General features: G+C 36.6%; 2 protein-coding genes across 13 annotated transcripts in view; one reads left to right on the top strand and one right to left on the bottom strand.

The window, feature by feature from the left end:
• Positions 1-21,396, bottom strand: part of OPN3 (opsin 3) — a 120,131-nt gene that overhangs the window by 55,632 nt on the left and 43,103 nt on the right. The gene's annotated exons all lie outside the window — the stretch shown is intronic.
• The window catches only part of WDR64 (WD repeat domain 64), a 75,939-nt gene that overhangs the window by 20,348 nt on the left and 34,195 nt on the right, over positions 1-21,396 (top strand). The window contains exons 7-11 of the mRNA XM_054195742.1: positions 757-864; positions 2,494-2,708; positions 3,227-3,361; positions 6,119-6,198; positions 12,086-12,225. Of these exons, the coding sequence (XP_054051717.1) occupies positions 757-864; positions 2,494-2,708; positions 3,227-3,361; positions 6,119-6,198; positions 12,086-12,225 (678 nt within the window). The remainder of the gene's footprint in view (positions 1-756; positions 865-2,493; positions 2,709-3,226; positions 3,362-6,118; positions 6,199-12,085; positions 12,226-21,396) is intronic.

Here is a 21,396-nt window from a genome sequence, read left to right as displayed (position 1 = left end):
GCATATTCCATTTCAATCCCACTGTCATTTAGGAAGGTCCACTACATTTTGGGGAAAAAAATCAAACAGCTATTAATGTTTCAACAACAAAAAAAAACCCCAAACAAATTCTGGCCAGTGTAGTACTGAATTTGAGTCCCTAATCTTACATTTTGCAAGAGAACTTATTTTACATTAAGACCTGTATAACTGCAGGTATACTTGAAAGATGGCTTAATATGCGCAGATGTACTGTAAATCTTGTGAAATATTTGATGTACCTATTGGGAGAATTAAAATTATTTAAAACAAGTTACTTTCAGAAACATTCATTTCAGTAGGGTTTGTGCTATTATAGCTAAAATTTTTACTGCCTTTAACTTTCTTTTGTTTTGAACTCAACTGTATTCAAGAAAAATTTTGATCTGCTTTACCATGGATGTTGTAGCTTAAATTTCCTCTGCTCAGAGTGCTTTTTTCAGAGTGTCATCACAGTTCAGCTAACAATATAGATGTAATGTGTCATGTCATGTGCAACATCTGTGCATCTGAGGTGAGTCACTGATAACAGGGGTTGAGCCTGGTGCCTCTGTAACTTCATGTATGAACTGTTCCTGGAGTTAAAACTCTCAGTTCCATTAGCTCGGGCTGGATCTATGAACCGCTAGTGCAGAGGATATGGAATTTATGTGTTTTAAAATACATACTTAAATAACAAAGAAGGTTATAAATTTACAGAGAAAATCCTTCTTTAGCTACCCTTTTAATTTTCATCAGGATACTGGTTGGATCACTGGATGTGATTTCCTACCTCATCTGAAATGTGTCGTGGCTGTAACTGAAAGGACAGTCATCGTCTGGGACTATAAATCAAAAGGGAGTCAGGTATTATGCTAGATCAGGCAAATATTAAAGAGGAAGCCTGAAAAAGATTAGCCTTTGTTTTCAATATGCTTTCACATTCCTTTTGTCTAACAGGATGAAGGCATTAACTTTTTTCTTTATAGGAACTCAGTGAAACAGTGGAATTAGTGGAACTAATGAAGAAATACCCTTTCCACACCAAATGGGATTATTAGTGTCTTAAAAACTTGGAAGAAAGAGGAAAATTCTGTACTATGTTGCAAACAAACCCCCAAAGAATTTATTTTCTGTGTATATCTAATGCATATATGTGCACATGTATATCTAATGTGTGTGCATGTGCATATGTATATCTCGGAATCTGTTAAGAATCCAGGGACAGGTTTTCCAAGGAATTTAACATAGGCTCCTTTGAGTTAACTTCCTGATTTAACGAAAATATTTCTTCGTATCCTGCATTTTGTTCAAGACTTTCCAAGAACAAAAGCATCGTTATGTTGACAGCGTATGTCCAGGCTGTTAAAGTTTTCTTGAATGTCTATTACAAAATACAATTTTTGTAAGGATTTCTGATCTATACTTTATCTTTTTCCTCCTCTTTCTGGGACTTTTCTCAGTGATTCTGAGTTGGCTGAGAAGATGAGAGGAAGCAAAGAAAATACTTTTACGATAAGATCAAGTCTTGGGTTTTGGGGATTTTTTTGTTCTCAGTATTAAAAGGCCGCTCCCCATGCTCAGACAGGTCAATGGAAGTCTTACTGTCAATCCAATTGGACTCCTGGGAAGGAAGACTGAAAAACTTATTCCCCAGTCATTATTCTCATCAGTGAGAGTTAAAAGTGTCCTGTGGCTGAACAGGAGCAGTTCTCTTTTGAGACCATAGAAATAACATATAGACAGTTCTATATCTGTGTTATTTCTCTTTAATGTTTCTGTGCCACATAAACAACATTGATGCAGTTAATTCCTATGGCATGTGAACAGTTGCCAGTTTAGGTTGGCAAGGATGCTTTAATCAAATAACAGATGGAGTCAGGCAGTAGAACCAATAGACAGTATAATGCAGATGACCCAAAATCCCATTCCCAGGCCTTCCAGTCTAGCAAAATACCACAGTGGCTTGCAGCTGCATTCATTCCCACCATCTCAACTCCTGAAAATTCATACACCTGCCCATATAAGTACACTTGGCACTCCCAGGCTGTATTAATAATTAGGACTGTGATATAATTTCTCTCTGCATGTTACGGTTGCATTTTGTGGTTTGAATAGTTCTTTAATTTGGATATTTCCCATTTTCTTCTAGACAACATCTTATTTTTGAACAAGAAACTGTATAAAGTCTTAGCAAATATACCATCCCACTTAGCGTGGTGAAATCATCCCTAAAATTTGCAATTAATATTTCCTCACTGAAATGGAAAAGGCTACCTATGAAATAAAGCCTCACTGAAATTCTTAAAGTTTGCATTTAACTTCACTTGGTAATGATCTTCCATGAGTTTCTAATACCAGGAAACAGCTATCATGGGGGAGGCTTGAAAAAACAGTCAAAAACTGAATGCTGATGTAGGTAAATATGCACGATATGTTCAGTGAACTGAAGGGCTCGTGTGCAACATCTAATAAACTATTTACCATATTTCACAGAATAATTGCTTTATCATCAAACCAATGGAAAATGGTCTGCTCTGTGTTTGCACGGTGCCTATGTCGGATCACCTGGCTGAGGATAATATCCTAATGGGAGATGATAAGGGTTATGTTCACCTGCTTACTGTGACGAGTGATCACTTCGGATTGAAGCAATGTAAAGGCAAAAAAAAATCACAACTTCAGGTCTTGGACTCCAAAATTTTCAACATGTAAGTTGGTTATGATAAAATATTATCAGTCTGGCAATTATGTTTTTTTTCATTTGGGTTTTTTTCTGGCCTAAATGGAGGATTAGCTTTTGTGTATAAATTAACCCCACCTAACAAAGAAAATATTTTTTCAAACTGCAGTAAATATGAATGGCTTGTTGCTGTGTCAAGGAAGTTACATCATTTTCAGTAGGAGATCTTACAGAGATCTTACAGCAGAGAGGCTGCAAAGTAAAATTCCAAGGAAGAATTCACCATTGCTGTTACCCAGTTTGACATAGGCAATCTTTATTGTGCCCGATTAGATAGAAGCATAATTGCTACTACAGAAGTGCATGATTCAACTCTAACTTTAGCTCTGCTTGCTTTTGAGATGGAAGAATGGTTCAGTATCTGCCCTGGGTATTAAGTGTTAGCATTGGTTGTGTATAATCTCACTGACAAAATCCCTATCCACCTGTTGGTATATCACAGTAGATGCTAGTATATCCTAATAACATCTCAATTTATATCCCTAGTGTTAAACGCAAGCTACATGATGACTGGGCTGTGAAAGTTAAGTATTTTTCTGACCTAAATTGTTTTGGATCCTGCTCCTCAGACAGCATTCATTCATTTGTTTTGGATGACATAAAGCGACTAGGGGACAACTTGTAAGTATATCACACCTTCTGAAAAAATAGACCTTTTGCTTTATAACTCTGCATGAGATCAGTGCCTTGCAAGATGCCATACTGTTGTATTGAAGTTGTCTTTTTTATAAACATTGTTAATACAAGCAAAAATACAACTACTTAAATACTCGAACATTTTTGTTTGTTAGCTTTTGATGTAGGAAGGGACTGTCCGTATATGTTCATTACTCACAACCCTGAAATATAAGTTACATTGGCAGTATTTTCTGCTCCAACTTCTCCTTAGCAGGCAAATTTTAGCCATTAGAAAACTGATTGCTTTGTTACATGAATATCATGTATCCATTCATTTAAAATTTATATCCACACAAAAATATATTCACTATGTTTCATTTACAGTTTCAGTTTCAAGAGTTTCAACTTCACAAGTTTCAGTTACACAGGCTTAAACTAAGAAAGCAATTTATTTTAAGGGCTGAGAAGTGGATTTCCTATGCAGCAGGAAAGAGGTTGTGGCTTCCTTATTTGTACCATATCCTTATTCATATGGCCCATCAGTGCTATAGCTGATTCCAAGACTTACCAGCCTGTGATTTTAGAAGAGCTTATAGCCCAATTAAAAAGTAAATCATACAAACACAATTTGTTGTAAAAGGGAACTATAAATAACATATAGATAAAACTTTTCATTCAAATATCTTAAAGCACTGTAAACATTAAATCAGCTTCCTCTGCGAGGTGGCTCCAGAGATTAATAGATTTTTAAGGCTAGTAGCAACAATTATGATAATCTGTTTTATCTTTTGTATCACATATGCCATAAATATTCACATAGTAATTCTTGCATCAATCCAATAACTTTAGGTTTTATGAGTATTGCATTTCTGTTGTGGATGGGGAAAGTGAAAATGAAATAATTATAGCTTGTCCAAGGTTACACCCTATGTCAGGAGAGAAGCTGAGAAATCCTGCTTGATTTTGTTGGGAGCTTTGGAAAAATTGAATTAATTTGAGGAGAAAGAAAACAAAGACTCAGAGCGATAAGTATAGTCAAAAGAGTATATGCTACTGCCAGACACTGTGTGTAATACAGAACATTAACTGCAAATATCTTGGTAGGTCTTTTTCATTTAACACTGACTACAATTGTCTCTCCAATTGCAATAAATACATTTCTCCAAGCAGCTTCATGCAGCAGCTAAATGAAATTATATTCAAACAACTGAAAAATTACACAGCTGTTAAAATGAAATTAATAGCCCTAAAAATAGCTATGGATCAAATCACTTTGAAATGCCCAATCCATAAGTAATTATAGTTGAAATAAATGATTTACAGATGCTAACAAAATAAATTTCCCCAATTAACTTTGCAGCAAGCAATTGTTACTGTGCTTGAATGGGGATGCAATGTATCTTGTCTCCTATGTGACTGTTAAGTTACTTTGTGGATAATGGCTGATAAGGAGTTATAATCTTTTCTTGTAAAGTATCTAAAAAAGGGAGGTGTGGATAGGATCACAGGGTGCTTCAGTTGAAAGGCCATTTTTTGGGCAGGATTTCATACTACTGGAACATCTTACGCACACTGATGTTAGAAGAGCATCAAGACCGTTCGTTAAAGAGCCAATAGACAGTTATATAGATGTATTAAATTTAAGAAATAAGTGAAAAAGGTGGGAAATGCTGAGTAAATCTGCCAATCACACATTTAAATCAACTACTTGCTATTTTAAAACACCAAGAGAATTAAGACTCCTCTGGTAGAGCTCTGGAAAGAAAGCTTTACTCCCACGAAGTAATAGGGAGTGAACAGCCTTTGATTTACACTTGCCTAAAAAGAACAAGCTCTTTCATTAATCCTCAAGGTTTCCAGAGTCTTTTGTCAAATTTACTGTCAAGCGCAGTTATGGTTTTCAATATCCATGGTTACTCTCTAGCCCAGAATAAGTGAACCACCTACTTGTCTGGATTTCAAAGAAAAAAATAATTAAATATATATATATGTATACTCATTAAATTCTGTATAGCTTAATTACACTGACAGTCATTTTTTCCTGGGAGACATGGGTGTTAGCCATGCTATTGCTGAATCCAAAAATCAAGAAAATATTCACTCATTAGTAGCAATGTATGAAACATGGAGAGACAAGAAGTTGTTCAAAGAATGGGTTTAGAAGGGACACTAAGTCAATCTCGGTCTCTGTTGGCTTTTTGATTTCCTGTGCTTTTGCAGTGAATGCAACAGAATAATTCCATTGAGTTTCAGAACCTTGCAGTCTCTACATGTTATTATATAACACAAAATAGATATAATAGAGACTATGCATTATAGAATTCATTACACGCAAGCAGCAGAAAAGTAACTGCGTTTACTTTATGCAAAATAGAAGACACGGTAGACCTCCTTGTCTGAAATAGGCAAAGGCAGTTGATTTGGTACTTTTCCTCCATGATGAACTGCTGTAAGCACGCAGAAGTGTGTGAAGGCTTACTTTGGCAATAGCTACCATTTTAGGATTCTGTTTGGAGTATGACTGATAAAGGATTCAGGTGATCAAATCAGAGCTTTATTACTTTAATGGAAAGCGTACCTTGTTCCCATTTTATTGATGCTAATATCTAAATCACTGTTATAGATCAATTTGCGTTTAAGAGATTGTATACATTATGCAAACAGCTATTCTATATACTACAGAAAAGAAAAGTGGATTGGCTGTGGACTGTATTTTCCTAATGTTTCTTACCTGATTAACTGCTTTATTAACGATTACAGACCTGTAAAGGAATTTTCTGTCCCTAGAGGGGTCAATGCCTTCACATACTGTGGAAAAGCAAAAGTCGTTGTCACTGGAGGTAAGTATTGGGGTTTTTTTCCAAGAGATTGTTCTGTTGTGAATTGTTTTCCCAGTTAAATAGGATCAAATAAAGCTGAGTTAGTATCTTAGGAATTTAAATAATGGCTTCTGTCTTAAATGATAGGAAACTGAGGTCTTGCTTTTAATTGCTGGAAGGCTCACTCTGAAAAGATAGAGATCCTGTCAGGAATCAATCAAGGGCTCAGTCTGGATTTGATTCAAGTATCATGTTATTTATATAATAAAACAGGAGAAACAGGATGTTGAATTACTCTAAGGTACCTTTCCAAGTCATGGTGGCAACTGTCTTGGTCAGGTTATACACATTACTCCTTGCAGTATCAGCAGGGCTCCCATCCCATCCTCTTACTCTTTGGCCATCCTTTCCTGTCTTAGGCAATCATATTGGCCCATCTTAACACTTTTGGTGCTCTTCTCTCTGATCATGTTCCCCCACAGCTTTACTGTTCATTCTTTTTCCCAAAGCAGACTGCAGATACAGCACACTTACTTACATCCATTTCTTCCCTGTTATCCAATAATTTTATGAGCCTTTCTATTGCAGTGGTCATATTTCGTGCTGCAGAAATGCGACTGGAGTATGCCAGTTGTTTTGTCTGTCTGTTCTGTCTGACAGGGTGGTGCCCTGGAGTGACTACATTGATGCTGCCTATCTCCAAGTTTTCAGTACAAGAGTCTTGCTTAAAACGTTGTTAAAAATTGTTTTGAATAATGTATCACATAGCCATTCTTAGATTTATATTTAACAAGAAGAAAAAAATGGCCAAGGCTCCCCTGTCTAGCCTTGATAATATCCAAGACAGTAAAATAAATTTGGGGAAAAAAAAACCCCAAAAACCTATACGTGGGAAATAATGCAATTCAAGTTGAGTTGTAGCAGTTTACCAAAGGGAAAACTGCAACAGATATCAAAATAAATATCAGACAGTTCAATTGACTTTCTAGACACAAGATTTAAAGGGAAAGTAATAGGCCTGTAGGAAGGTTGTTAGTGAAAATTCTGAACTTCAGCTTTGGGGGAGATCTTATTTACATTGATCACCTTGTCACAAAAAGTAGTCTTGAGAAATTTATTGATGACATAAAGTAGGGAGGCCCTATAAAACAGAATGTGGTTAGCATTTCCTAGAGGTAGAACTGGAGGATTTTACTGTAGTAATAAAAACAGGGTGAGGTGTCTGCATAGGACAGAAGGTCAATTACACAGGAACTAATAAAAGTTTCTATTACACACTGAAAATTCTTCTTACAGAAATAGCAGAAGAGAAAAATTTGGATAAACTTCCTAAGAAATAAAGAATAGCTATGGTAGGCCAGATCAAAGGTCTGCCTAGCCCACTATCCCCGCACTGACAGTGACCAGGAATAAACACCTACGGCAGAAAGAATTGTAATAATCTTCCAGTCTGTTCCTGGATCATAACATTTACATAGCCTTGAGTTGGAATCTTGTCTTGCTTGTTCACCCACTGGCCTTCATCTTGATATTAAAAGGCATCATCCTGTCCCTCACACTCATTCCCAGTGCTTACTCCTGCTGCTTCCCTTGAACACCAAAGGAAATTATTCCTGAGATGGATTCCTAAGAGTCACAGAAGAGAGTGGGAATGCATGGCCAAAGAAAATGACAGGATGGGATCATTTCTTTCAATTTCACTGTGAAGTTTAGATCAGCCAGGGGCTACTATGAAGCTGTACACAGAATTAAGAATAATCCTTCAGTGCTTGAGAAATCTGTGTACTAAAGTCTTCAAAAGTTGAGTTTTAGACTCTAAAATACACTGCTCACAATGGCACAGCAGTCAGTCAGACCGGAGCACATTACGTTTCCCTGTGTATCTTAAAAGCCATCCCTCTCTCCTTTCTGTCTGAGAAATGCATGTTGATGATCCCATTAAGGAGAGAATTGAACTGTTTCAAAGGAACATAGGCTAGTTTTGTTGATTAGCAAGCCTGCAATTTTACCTGTAATATACCCTAAAAATCAAAGACCAGAGCAGTTAAATAATTCAGGAATCATAATATATAGATTTCTTAGTGACGTGCAAACATTTGTAAAAACTATGTTTATATGTCACATTCAGCAATAAAAAGAAAAAAAAATCCAACCTTTGATTGGAGGCTAGCTTCTAAAGTATTCAGTGGAGATAAGTCTGCTAACCACTTTACTAAGCCCCAATCTAATATTATTTAGCCAGGTGTTTATAGCACAAATGGTATGCAAAATACTACCATGTATTATTAGACAAGGAAGTGATTATTTAAAAGTCATGTTTTAACACACTTACTCTTCCATAATTTATTTGTTGTATTTGAATATGCTCATGAGTTTGCCAGTACTGTGACACAACTTAATTTTGTCTTCCAGATATTTGACTTTTATGACAATGAATAAGAAAGATACAAGCAAACTTGTACAGAGTTCATTTTTCACGATAAAAGCTAGACTTCTTCGACCCATAAAATGATAAAAGCCTGATAGTGCCCTACAATATGGAACGCATAGTAATTTAGAATAACTTTTCTGCGTACCATTTTGCATTAATATTATGTCGAATGGAAAAGTGATATGATTTTCCTCTTATTTTGTATCCATTTCAATGCTGCCTATGTCTTAATCATCACCTCAGGGAACAGCTACATTTAAAGTCAAATTATGTATGCATATAAAAGCTGGAGATAATCAGTTTTAAATTATATGATACATCAACTTCTAACCCTATTATTTCTTCAAATCCAGCTATTGTTCTCCTGTGAGCAATAAAGTAGAAGAAAAACCAATAGTGATTTCTAAATCTAGTAGTAGCACCTTAAGACTAATAAAAGCAAGTCCTCTGTGCTTGCTCAGTATCCTTTGTGTATTCCTGGCACAAGCAAAGTAACTGGTAACATCATATATATATATTTTTTTAATATATATTTTTTTTTACTATACATTGGTATTGACATTTTCAGCAATTCCCAGGAATCCTAGTTATTGAAATCATATCCCAGGACTCCACTAATACTAGCCCTCACAAGCATAAGCAGACTCTTTTCTATGATGCAGACTAAATTTAAGAACATATGAAGACAAAGCAGCACAAAAAAAGGAGGAGACATTGATCAATATGATAAACATATGAACTTGTGTTAGTTTACCAGATGTCTGACCATTCTGAAGAGGTTTTGCAGATGTTATAACTCAAGATTATTTAAAAGGCAAGCTTGATGGAATGACAAGTTGTTTTAAACTTGTTTTAAACTTAGGAGCAGCACAGAAAGAAACCAGGTGTTATATTTTTCTTTTCTAGTTTATCAGAGGATGCCAAGCTAAGCCTAGCATTTTTTTCATTCAAAAATGCTGTTATTCTCAAGGGGGTTTCAACACCACTGAAATGCAGACATCTCAGCAGGCTTGTAATACTACACAAATTGCAAAACTGTGTAAGCAATGCAGACAACTTGACAAAAGATCACATGTTCAAATAATGTATTGGAATCCATAACATCTAGCTAGAATAGAGTTGTGGTCATAGAATCCGACTCTTACAAAAAACCTAAACACATGCTTACATAACTATTTATCATGGAATGGAGAACAACAAACTGAGCCCATTATGATTCAAATAATTGACTCCACAGAATCCTAAAAAGTTACTGTCTGATATGTAAACAGAAAATTCATCCTCTTGAGTGGGCTTCATACTCATGCCTTCTGTGTAAGGATTCTGAATCCTGGAGGCAAATTTGGAGCACAGAGAGAATAAATGTTCCAGCAAATGTTCCAGTGAAGCAGTGAAGCAGTGAATGTTAGGGCCAATGTGGCATTAGTCCAGAAAGAGGGGAGAAAACATGTTTACTGTAACCAAATCCACCATTATCTCAACGTCAGTAAAGAATAAAACTTAATCCACTGTTTCACATAAGAAGCAAACAATATTTTTAATGTAGGGAAACGTTTTCTTTCCTAATGACACTTGTTTTTCCTGTTAATATCTTAAGTAAAGAACATGTATTAGTGATTCTACTCTTAGAAGAAATTCTCTCTGCCATAATTAAAGGGCATTATCCTCTCATCCATTCATCTGCCATCACCTCAGGAATATACAGAACAGAGCAGTTTGGAAGGCTAAGAAAGATCCTGTTCCCCAAAAGTGCTGCAAGTAGGTAGTTGAGTTGGTCAGATACTATCAACAGCTTCTTACTAGTTCGCTGCCACTTTAAGACATGACAATTTCCATTTGGGGTTGCTAAAGGATGTGTTATTGAAGCAGCGTCTGTTCCCTCTGATTAAAACTGATCTCACCAGTCTCACTGGAGGTTCCTGTCTACCATATTTTGTGTCTTCCTGTAGACCTCATGGAAGGTCTGCAAGCTGAGTTTTACTCCCATGGTCTTGTTTCTCAGTAATGTGTACTGGCCTGGTCACAAGGGTTCTGCTAACTTATGGGACATGTCCATGACAGCCTAACACAACACCAGAGGAAGTGAGCAGGGGCCCAGTGTGTTCTGCAGTTTCCCTGCCGAAAAGGGCTTCACACCACTCTTCTGCAATTATAGCATTTTTAAGTTACTGCCTGCCATGCTTACTGGTTCCCATTGAAGTTACTTCCAGTCAGCTACTTATCCACGGCTTCCATTTCCTCTGCAGAAGTTACCCCTCCATTGTGCCAGTACAGCTGTTTGCACGGTTGCATTCTCAGTCACACTCGTGAAATGATCTGGCATAAACCAGAATGACTTTCTGTTGTAGCTATTTTAAGAGCAGATAATTTCTCCAGTGAGCCCCTCTCACTTAGAGAGAGGCTACATAAACAGTGGAATCAATTTAACTGAGAGGACAATTAAGTTTAACGGAGGAAAAGGGAGATGGAGTGCTCTTAAATGAATCACATATTGCTGTATTAAGAAGAAAAGGAATAGAACTCTGCAGAGAGAGAGGGACGGACTGACCAATGACAGTAGGTTGAACAAGCTTAAGGAAGATCCCTGCAGAGCAGACTGAAAGAGCTGACCTTTAATTCTTCTCTTTGTTAACAAAACTGAGATGAGCTTCACAGTCTTGAGGTTTGTTGTACATTCTTTTGGGGCATGTACACCCTAGCCTATGTTTTTTTGGCTTTCTGCACTTCACTTGAAGCTGAGAGAAAACTAAAACTGAAACTGAAGTCTAGATAAAATTGGCTGTTTCATTTATTGTGTGTCAAAATGTGTGTGTTGTGTTTTGAAGTATTTATGGAAACTATTATGAAAATAGTACCAAAAGATCCATCTATAATGCAATCAAGGATTATTCCCTAAATTGTAGGTAAATTTAATGTTTGAACATACAAATAAACATGAAAGACCTAATTCTTATTTAAGTCAAGACACAAAATCACTCATTGGCAGTTACTATTTCCTGTCTGCTTCGGCTTTCATGTCTGCTCCCCTTCCTGTTCTGCACACCCACCCTTTTCCATAGAGGTGGTCATCCCTTCATTTCCTGGCTAAGTGGACACAAATATTGTTTTGATGTTTTTGTGAATTATATCTTTGAAAGAAAAGAATTTGAGCCCCAGTTCTATTTCTAAAAAAGTATTCCACTCCTATGGGGCTAGTGCATGTACTCACATCCAGTGTGCCCGACATTCCTCTAGCAAAATAAAAAGACTTTGAAAGGCAAATCAGTTACGTGCTTTTAATACAAGTTTGGGGATTAGCAATGAAAACAGAAACTCAAATCCAGCCATTAGAATGAAAAATTCACATCCTTATATGGGAGTTGCCTACATGGTGGAAGCAGAGACTTATCAACACTAAGCTCTCCATTACAAAGTTTATTTGCAATACTAGTGACTATTCAGTCTTTCTGACTATTTATTTATTTATTTATTTATTAGGTAATGACAAACTCCTTCGTTTGTGGCATCCTGCTATTAATAGTAGGCCTACAGGGAAGCTAGCAGGACACCAACATAGTGTTGTGGAAATTGTGACAAATGAAAAAGATCAACATGTCATCAGCCTTTCCTCTGCAAAGGTAAAACACTTTTCTTAACTTCATGGAAATCAATCCTATAAATGCAGCTAGGAATCTGTTTTTGAGTGAGTGCTTCTGATAGTATCTAGTCCTAATCTCATTGTTTATCAGTTCATTTATATTAATAAAAAAGTAGAGTTTTAGCTTAAAATTTCCAAATTATTGTATATTGAGAAGCAAGACTAGAATGGAACTATTTGACATATTTTCTTTCTGAATGTGATAAAAGAATACTTACAATAGTAGATGTTAACATTCTGGTAATTTCCATATTATTTTGGCAACCACCAGAATTATAACATAACCTGTACCTGAATGCTTCCTTCAGTAGTGATCCCCTGCGGAAACTTCCTACAGCTTCATTTACCCTTCTCTCTGCCTGTCAGCCTACTAAATCCATAGGTGGAGTTCTTCTTACAGGGTTGACTCTATACATCATATTCAACTATTGACCTGTTTCTGAACAGTGTCTTTTACAAGGCTTACTGATACAAAACATTGTGCATGAACAGGTATACTAATAAAATCAATAATAAAACTTCATCAATCAAATATTGCAAGATTCTGCTGGAAATGGATGAGATTCCTTTAAGTTATTGATGGAATCATGGCACCAGTGGTTTATCTCATTTGTCAAAATTAGACCGTTCAGGAGAGAATAAAAAATTCTAAAAATATGTGCAAAAATAAATGAGAAGCTACCGAAGAAGTAGTTATGAATGGCTATGGAGAGCTTTCAAGAGTAGTCCTGTGCAATATTTTCAATATCTATCAGTATTCAATGTTTTCATTAACATTTGCAATGATGGAATAGAGAGCATAAATGCTAAATTAACCAGTTGCCCCAAACTGGTTAAGGCTGCAGGCCCTGGGCAGAAGTATTAGAGTTCAGAATGATCATAAAAATTGAAGGCATGATCTGTGGAAAATAACTCCTATAAAGCAATAAGGACCTGATATAGTTAGTCTACTGAGATATCCATCTATCTCAAAGGTTTCCATTTTTTTGATGGGTTATGTACGAAATGTTACTGATCTATTTATTCTGTTTGTGCTACTCCTCTGCCATAATTGCTTACCACTGCTCATTGAGGTGCTAGTGAATACCACATTTCCATGTCTTTAATCCTATTCTTAAAATAACCCATACTGTTCTAAAAGTACTACTAGCTGAAAATAAGTCATCAGAAATCTCCCATAATCCTGGAGCCATAACCATTCCCCGTTCCTCACTCCTATAAATCTGTACCTGTGTGTTCTGGATGTAACTCTGTACATTTGCTAGAGGCATACGTTACTGCTGAATTAAGGAGGGTTTTGACAGACAAGGCTGCAAGCTATACATGTAGGAAAAATGGAATAAGACATAAAACATGGCTTTAGGGGAATTAATGTACATGAAGGTATTTATAGAAAACCAACTAAGAATGAAGGCCCCGGGGCAGCAAATGACTAGAAGATCTCTTAAGGTCCCTTCTGGGCCTTTCTGTGATTCAATATGGTGACTTAGAGGGAAGGAAAACCTATTTGACAAGTCTCCAAGTATGTTGACACCTGATCTTAACTAAATGTATCATCTGAGTTGTGCCAATGACATCAGTAAGATCACTTGTACATGAAAATGAATACATGAAAGTATGTTTTAATGAAAAGCTTTGTGTCTTTAAATGGCACTGTGAGTTATAAGGCAGAAATTACACTTCTCAAAAAATAATAAGAAATAGAGATAAATTCCTAGACTTTCCTAAGTCAGGTAAATCTTGTGATCATAGTTGAAAACTGTATCAAAAAAGAAGGGATCCCTTACAGAGAAGTCTATAAAAGACTTTACAAATAAAGTGATGATCACTCTGTGCCTCAAAGAAATTACAATCTTCAAATAATACATGGTATACACAATAGCGGGGGATGGTCAGCTGCAACAGGATTGCTTCCAACCCAGTTAAAGCACATTTGTGTTTGTACAGACAAGAACCAGGAATTACTCAAAAGTACACAACTTCACAGGGAACTTTTAACATTATGTTAAACACATAATTTGTTTCCACCTAAGAAACAAAGACCAACTTGCTTTGCAACCTGCCTAGCAAAAGAAAAATCAAAATAGTTTTCTCTATTTTGTTTTCATCTTTCAGTGACTGTGATATAGGAGGCCACTGAAGCAAAACAGTGGACACTCTATATATCTTCTCTGAAAATAAGTTAGAGAGATATCAATGATCTCATGGAACTGTTGTAACCAAGGGAAACAAAATCTTTTTATATTCAACAAATTTTGCATTAGCCTGTTGACAGAATAGCAGGACTAAGGAAAAGCTTAGGAAAAGTAAATTAATATTTTTTCTGGACATTCCCATAATAAAATTTAATCTAAAACATGTTAGATATTCATATTAAAATAAAAGCTTTGTTATCGTGCCATTTTTCAGCTAAAAATACAGAACAAGGTCAAAAGTAGGGAATACCTTTTTTTTTAATGAAGACTTGTAATTGTTATATTAGCACATTTGAAGGCTCAGACTGATTTTATACTTTATGGCTATAATTCTTGAACTATATTGAAAATTTTCTTGATTTACTGTACAGATATTTTTACTCTATATAAATTATAAAGCTTCAAAACAGCATTCCAAAGGTAAGCCTAAGTCTAATGCACTAGGTAAATATTTTCCTCTGGTGACGGAACCTGAAAAAAGATTGTAGTATTTCTCCTGTCGCTGGCAAATTACACACTATGTTCTTTAGGTAGATGTGTATTCAGAGACTAGGGTATTCTTTATACTGACAAGGCTTCTGTCAGAAATGCAGTAAATTTCTGTATATTCTGTGTATTGTTTGTTTCTATTTCCTTCAGGAACTGAGATGTGAATGACAACAGCATCATCTTCCCAGTCAAGTTTAGTTTCTTAATTCTCACCAGGCATAGATAGTAATTTTCTGACGTAAGTGACTGTAATGAGAAAGTTATGGTTTCACAGGTGGACAATCATAGATTCTATCAGAGAAACAGGGGAAGTTAAAGAAAGACAAGAAATTTTTATATATCACACAAGAAGAATACAAAAAAATCTTACATGTTGCAGTAGATAAACTCACTATTTTTAGCTGTTCTTTAAAGGACTTGAGAAATAGATGATACACAAATGATTTATTAAACTTTCACTACATTTGTACTTTGTACTCATGAAACCTGGCCCTGGCATGAGACATTACTGTATTTTGTGAAATAATATGCATGTCAGAATTAAGAAACTATTTTCTATCTGTCCTTTTCTACCTCAATCACTTCTCATATAAGTAGACACATGCTGATGATGTTCAGCACTGTGGGCTCAATGAATCCTGTGGGCATCCCCCATCTTTTCTGCTCCAAGCAGAGACCTTAATTGCTAAAGAGATAGATTATATCTGTTAAAATTAATTCTTAAAATGTTTTGATATTAGGGTAATATGTTAAATGTCCTTGCCTTTGTTACGGCCCCATAGATTAGACAATGGGAAGAGCTGGACAGTGGGAATAGGGTATATTCCTGTGAATTGATTGTTGGATCACAACAACCCTATGCAATGCTAAAAGCTTGGGGAAGAGTGTCTGGAAGGCTGCCTGGTGGGAAAGGACCTGGGGGTGTTGGTAGACAGCCAGCTGAATGCGAGCCAGCAGTGTGCTCAGGTGTCCAAGAAGGCCAATAGCATCCTGGCTTGTATCAGAAATAGTGTGGCCAGCAGAACCAGGGAAGTGATTATCCCACCATTGGCACTGGTGAGGCCCCACCTCGAATACTGTGTTCAGTTTTGGGCTTCTCACTACAAGAAAGACATTGAGATGCTGGAGCATGTCCATAGAAGGACAACGAAGCGGGTGAAGGATCTAGAGCACAAGCCTTATGAGGAGCGGCTGAGGGAACTGGGGTTGTTTAGTCTGGAGAAAAGGAGGCTGAGGGGAGACCTTATCGCTCTCTGCAACTACCTGAAAGGAGGTTGTAGTGAGGTGGGGGTCGGTCTCTTCTCCCAAGTAACAAGCGATATGACAAGAAGAAATGGCCTCAAGTTACACCAGGGGAGGTTTAGATTGGATATTAGGAAAAGTATTTAAATAATATTAAAAAAAAACCCAGCCCGATTATCTGGAAGTCCCATTGTTGAATATGCCAAGGATCAATTAGAGGTATACAATGCTTGTTTTATTCAAGTTATTTTTAAGATGCACGTGCTTTATTTTAGAGGACTGTTCTGCTTGCTTTTTCTCTGTTTCTGGATGGTCTGAATGGATTTCAGTTGACCTCTTCTAACACATGGCTTAACTTTGTGAGTTAGATGATTCCAAAAGTACAGATTACTCAGCAGGTCACTTGTGTCTGCAGAGAAGTCTCATGTATATGTGCTAGGGAAGGGAGGGAGGGAGGGAGGAAAAGGGTGGAGCAGAACTCTGAAAGGGTTGGGGGTTATAACATAGATTTAGGCAGCCCTTATAAATGCAGATCTCAAGTATAAAGAAGATTACTGTCTCGGACAGTCTACTTAAAAACACCACCTTTCTAAGTAGAAGAATAATCTCTATGTGCAGTGAACCCATGTTCAATCCCACTAAAGGATACACAAACTGAAAGTCTTTAATTCCGTAAATTAGTAATCACATACACAAGGTTTAAAAATACTGCAGAAACTGCATGAGTTGCATTCATTCAGCAGAGTGCAGTTTAGCCTTTATTCATTATGATAAATGCACAATCCACCTCCTGAATGAACTGGAAAATTTGACTGGCAATTGTTTTAACATTGGCCTTGCTACACTGTGTGTTGACATTACTTTGCTGAAAAGTAAAAAGCAAGTACTATGTGGATTATTTTCTTTAAATCAAATTCTTGTGCACCACAGTCTTCATTATGAGAGCTCATAATTTCTGGCTGTGTCTAAACTGTGAATGTGAAGAATTCTGCCCAGCTTTCTCATCCTGGTGCCAAATTTGGCTGCATCCACGCTTAACATTAGCATAAGGACCAATGTGCACACCATTCTCTTGCACCTTATGTCCCAGCACAGTTACCTCCACTGAGTTGAACCTAGGCTAGAGATTAGCAGCACTGTTTGTCCAGGTTCCCATACAGATTATCAGGGAGCAAGGACTCTGGGACAAATTGCAGCACTCTATTGTTTCAATGTACTCTATAGGTCAGATGTAATGGTAAAATCTACTTGTACCATTGTGGCACTTGACCTGAGTACTGTGGTCAAGGTTAGCTATAAACATTGTGCTCTCAGCACTGCCTGTGGTATAACAAAAAACAATCTGAGGCTCAGGCATTTGAAATCAATTAGTCTTGTTTCTGTCAGTCCCCCTGTACATAAGGTAATCTTACAGAAAATACTCATTATTTATCTAGTGCTGTAAACTAAGTATAAAAATCAGCAGTACAGCTCTACTATAACAAAACTACAGTAATCTGGATGATCTTCATATAGATATTCTTCAAGAAACAATAAACAAGATCACTTTGGCCCTCCTTCATTCTTAACCAGTCAAAGTGGTGTTATGCAATCTAATACATAGGCAGCTGGACGTAAATCTGGATCTTTCTACAGTCTCTTCTAAATGGAGAGTTGGTGCCAAAATCTGAAACATATGTGCATGACTTCTTGGCTTGCAAGGAGAAAAACAGTCACCTCCCGTGCTGAATTAGTCATTAGTTCTCACATCTTTCTAGAATCATGAGGTGACGTAAAACAAGCATCAGTCAAATACATCCAGTGAAAGAAAAATAATATCAAAGGTTTTCCTTATTCTTCCCTAGATCAGTTCTGATTGTCAGCATGGGAGACATCTGCTGTCTGAGTAGTGCTGTCTCACAGCACTTTGGTTTTCTTTGTGGTAGACCTCGATAGATCTGCAGAGAGAGCACATTCACTGGGGCGTCAAGAATCAGTACTGTATTTGATGGCAGACAAGCCCAGGACACACTGCACTGAAACCTGGAATTCCTGTGAATTGTTTTGAGCAGACTTTTACGTTGGGGCATTTGGCCAGTGTGCAATACTGCTTTCTGGAAAACAGTGAAGAAACCTTCTGTGATATTTAATTTAACTGAAAACAGATTGCCCTGAGCCAGTAATAACAAGACAAACTCATGACAACAAATAAGAAACTATTTTAGAATTTGAACTCAAATAACAGCTCCATTTAAGAAAATGAAGATTCTTTGAACTAATCCGGCACATGAGCACTTTCCTCCAATATTATAAGGATTTCTTGATAGACCAATTAACTAGTAAACTGCTGTCAGACGGCTATTCAAAAATAATGTATCCAATTCTGTTATCAAAACCTTAAACTTTCTTGGTTTTATAACATAAGAATATTTACAAATTAGGTAGAGACATAGGTTTATAAATAATTTCTGTATTTCCTTTAGTCATATGAATTAGTATTTCCATTGTAGTGATACTGAGGAAGAGGGGAGAGCACAGGCAGGGATTGTCATAATTCTGGGCTGCTGGATTTGCTTCAGAATATAATATTTCTGGCAATAAATTTGTTCCTGATCTTCTAGGTAGTGAAGACCTTGAAGGTAACAGTATGTATAGGTGCAATTACAGTTGTAGTCCACAGCCATGTCTTTTTCTTCAGCTGTTCTGTTAAGTGAATTTACTAGATCTGAAATATCGATGTGATCTATTTGTTCCTAATCATAGGAACATGTTCCAAATCTTCTGTTGAGATTTCCCACAAACTGAAACTATTCACTATGTTAAATTATATACCACAGACCAACAGGAACCACATTCATCACAACTACACTTACAGTGTGTCTGTCTTGAATAATGTTTTGGTTGAAAATATTTCCAAAGGAAATACTGTTAAATTTGTCCTTTGTGTCATTCCACCAAAATACAGACTCAGACTTTCACATAATACATGGACTGTTTGCTAAAGTGTCAGCAGGTTGGAGTCATAGATTAGGTTATTGGCATGAAAGTGAAAGTGTTGGTATTTAACTGCAAATACAATTGTATATACATATGTGATTTGAATTCTTCTGCAGAAGCCGCTAACCTAATTTTCAGGAAACATTTTGTTCCAAAGTGGCTGCAACAGCCTATTCTTTTGATTTATGTCTGTAATTTCATTGATATGTATCATTTGGGAGTTATAAAAAGAGGAATGAGTGAGGTATTTCCCACTGTTACAACTATTTTACACCTTTTCTCTCAGGTCTCAGGGAGTATGAAGTAAACAATATGGCTTATTCAAGTACTGCAGCAATATCTTTTTTGTTGGAGAGAAATGCTGGTAGAATATATAAATCCTTAAAAAAATTGCTATCTTTGGACTTGGAACTACAGCTAACCCTTGGATGCGTTGGGATACACTAAGTAGAATCAACCATGACATGAGTTGGATGTTTCAACCCAGGCAAGGCAAGACTGTCCTGTATAAAGTGGACTTGATCTGCCTGGTTACTACACTGGCACTGCAGCATTTTTTGACAAATACCAATACTGTAATTTAATAGAAATTGCTAATCTTTTTTTAAAGTGGACCCAATCAGCTGAAGAATAAGTTCTACAGAGCGTATGGTAATATGAAAGCAATCTGAGGGGTAGAAAAATAATGGAAAACTGATCGGACACACCAGCCTTATATAGAAGAATGCTAAACAGGAAATCTATGCTATGTTTATTTTTTCCTCTCCTCCATGTCACTCAGCCCTTCATAGCCCCTTCCTCTCTGTAGTTAGTTTGCCCATTCTTATTCTCATCCTGCAGCCTGAACCATTTATTACTTCATTTGTTCATATTACAGAACTCTTTGAATGCATTCAGGAAGCACTGAGGAAAAACAACACTGATAGGGACAGGGAATAGTAAACCTGGAGATGTGGCAGGAAGCAGTTCATTATCTGAAAGATGATCTTATACTCATAATGCTCTGTGGAAACAAGAAGATTATGGCCAATGGCAGAGACCAGATCAGATTGCATAGCCCTCGTACTGAAAGGCTGTGAAGCAGTGGCAAACACTGCCTCTCACTTAGTGTGGAGTGAGGATTCACAACTAAAACAGTGGAAGCTGAAACTTTACGTCTTGCCTGCTTGAGTTGTCAACGGAAGTCAGCAAGACAAAATTTGCTACACCAGTTCTTCCATTGATTTTACTAGAATGCCTCCAGTGGTGGGTTTAATTGACTTAGTCCACTTGAGTCAGGTGAGCAAGATTTGACCCTACAGGCTTCAATGCATAAAAACAATCTCAGTTTTGTTTAACAATCAGTGGGGCTACGGTAAGGAATATATTCCCAGCCTTTACACCACTGTACAGGATCATTTGTAAAAAACACAAAACCTTTGTTTTAAATCAGCAGAGGGAATATTCTTTGGTGTTTTTCTCTATAAAGGAAATTTCATTTTTGGCAGCTAATACTAAAAGAGGAATGCACACATTTATATATGGTAGAAGAGTAGTGCAATAAACAGAGTGATTTTTTGCATCTCTATTCCAGGGCATGGCAGAATTTCATTTCATTCATAATTTCTTCAAAATCTGATGCAGCCAACTATATGCAAGAACATAAACATTTCCTTGCTGAAATTTGCCCATACTAAATTAACTCTGTTATATACATGTTATTTTTATTCTTACAGAACCCAAAGGCAACTTTTAGGGTTTCAGGGAAGATATGATATGTTATTAATTTACATTTTTTTCTGAACTTTGAAAATTTACTCAAACCTTAATTCTATCAGTCTCCAGTCCTCTCTCTACGTCTGCTTAATGGCAAACAGGCTGTATGATATCCCAGTGTGAATTCATAAATGTCTTTTGCCTGTCTGGAACTGAGCAGGTGATTGTATCAATGCCTGTGGAGGTTAGTGTGGACATTTATCTAACCTATTTTGAAAGCACATGACATTGTTTTAAGGATATATTTATAATAGTCATTTGTCTTCCTGAAAAATGAGAGCAGCTGAGCTGGAAGCACATTGTTTAATTTATGTCAAAGCATTGCTAATCGTGGCTGTTACTGAAATGTACTGTATATCAACAATATTAAATTTAATCTAGATAATTTGAAAAAGAGGCATTTGGGAAATCTGCTCCAGTCGTCCTTCACAGAAATTATGTGGCCACATCTATATCACATACATTTTTCGTATACTGCTTTGAAAGATGAAGTT

This window comes from Rissa tridactyla, chromosome 3 (genome assembly GCF_028500815.1).
Source record: "Rissa tridactyla isolate bRisTri1 chromosome 3, bRisTri1.patW.cur.20221130, whole genome shotgun sequence".
Lineage (NCBI taxonomy): Eukaryota > Metazoa > Chordata > Aves > Charadriiformes > Laridae > Rissa > Rissa tridactyla.
This window is presented reverse-complemented; position numbering and strand designations above follow the sequence as displayed.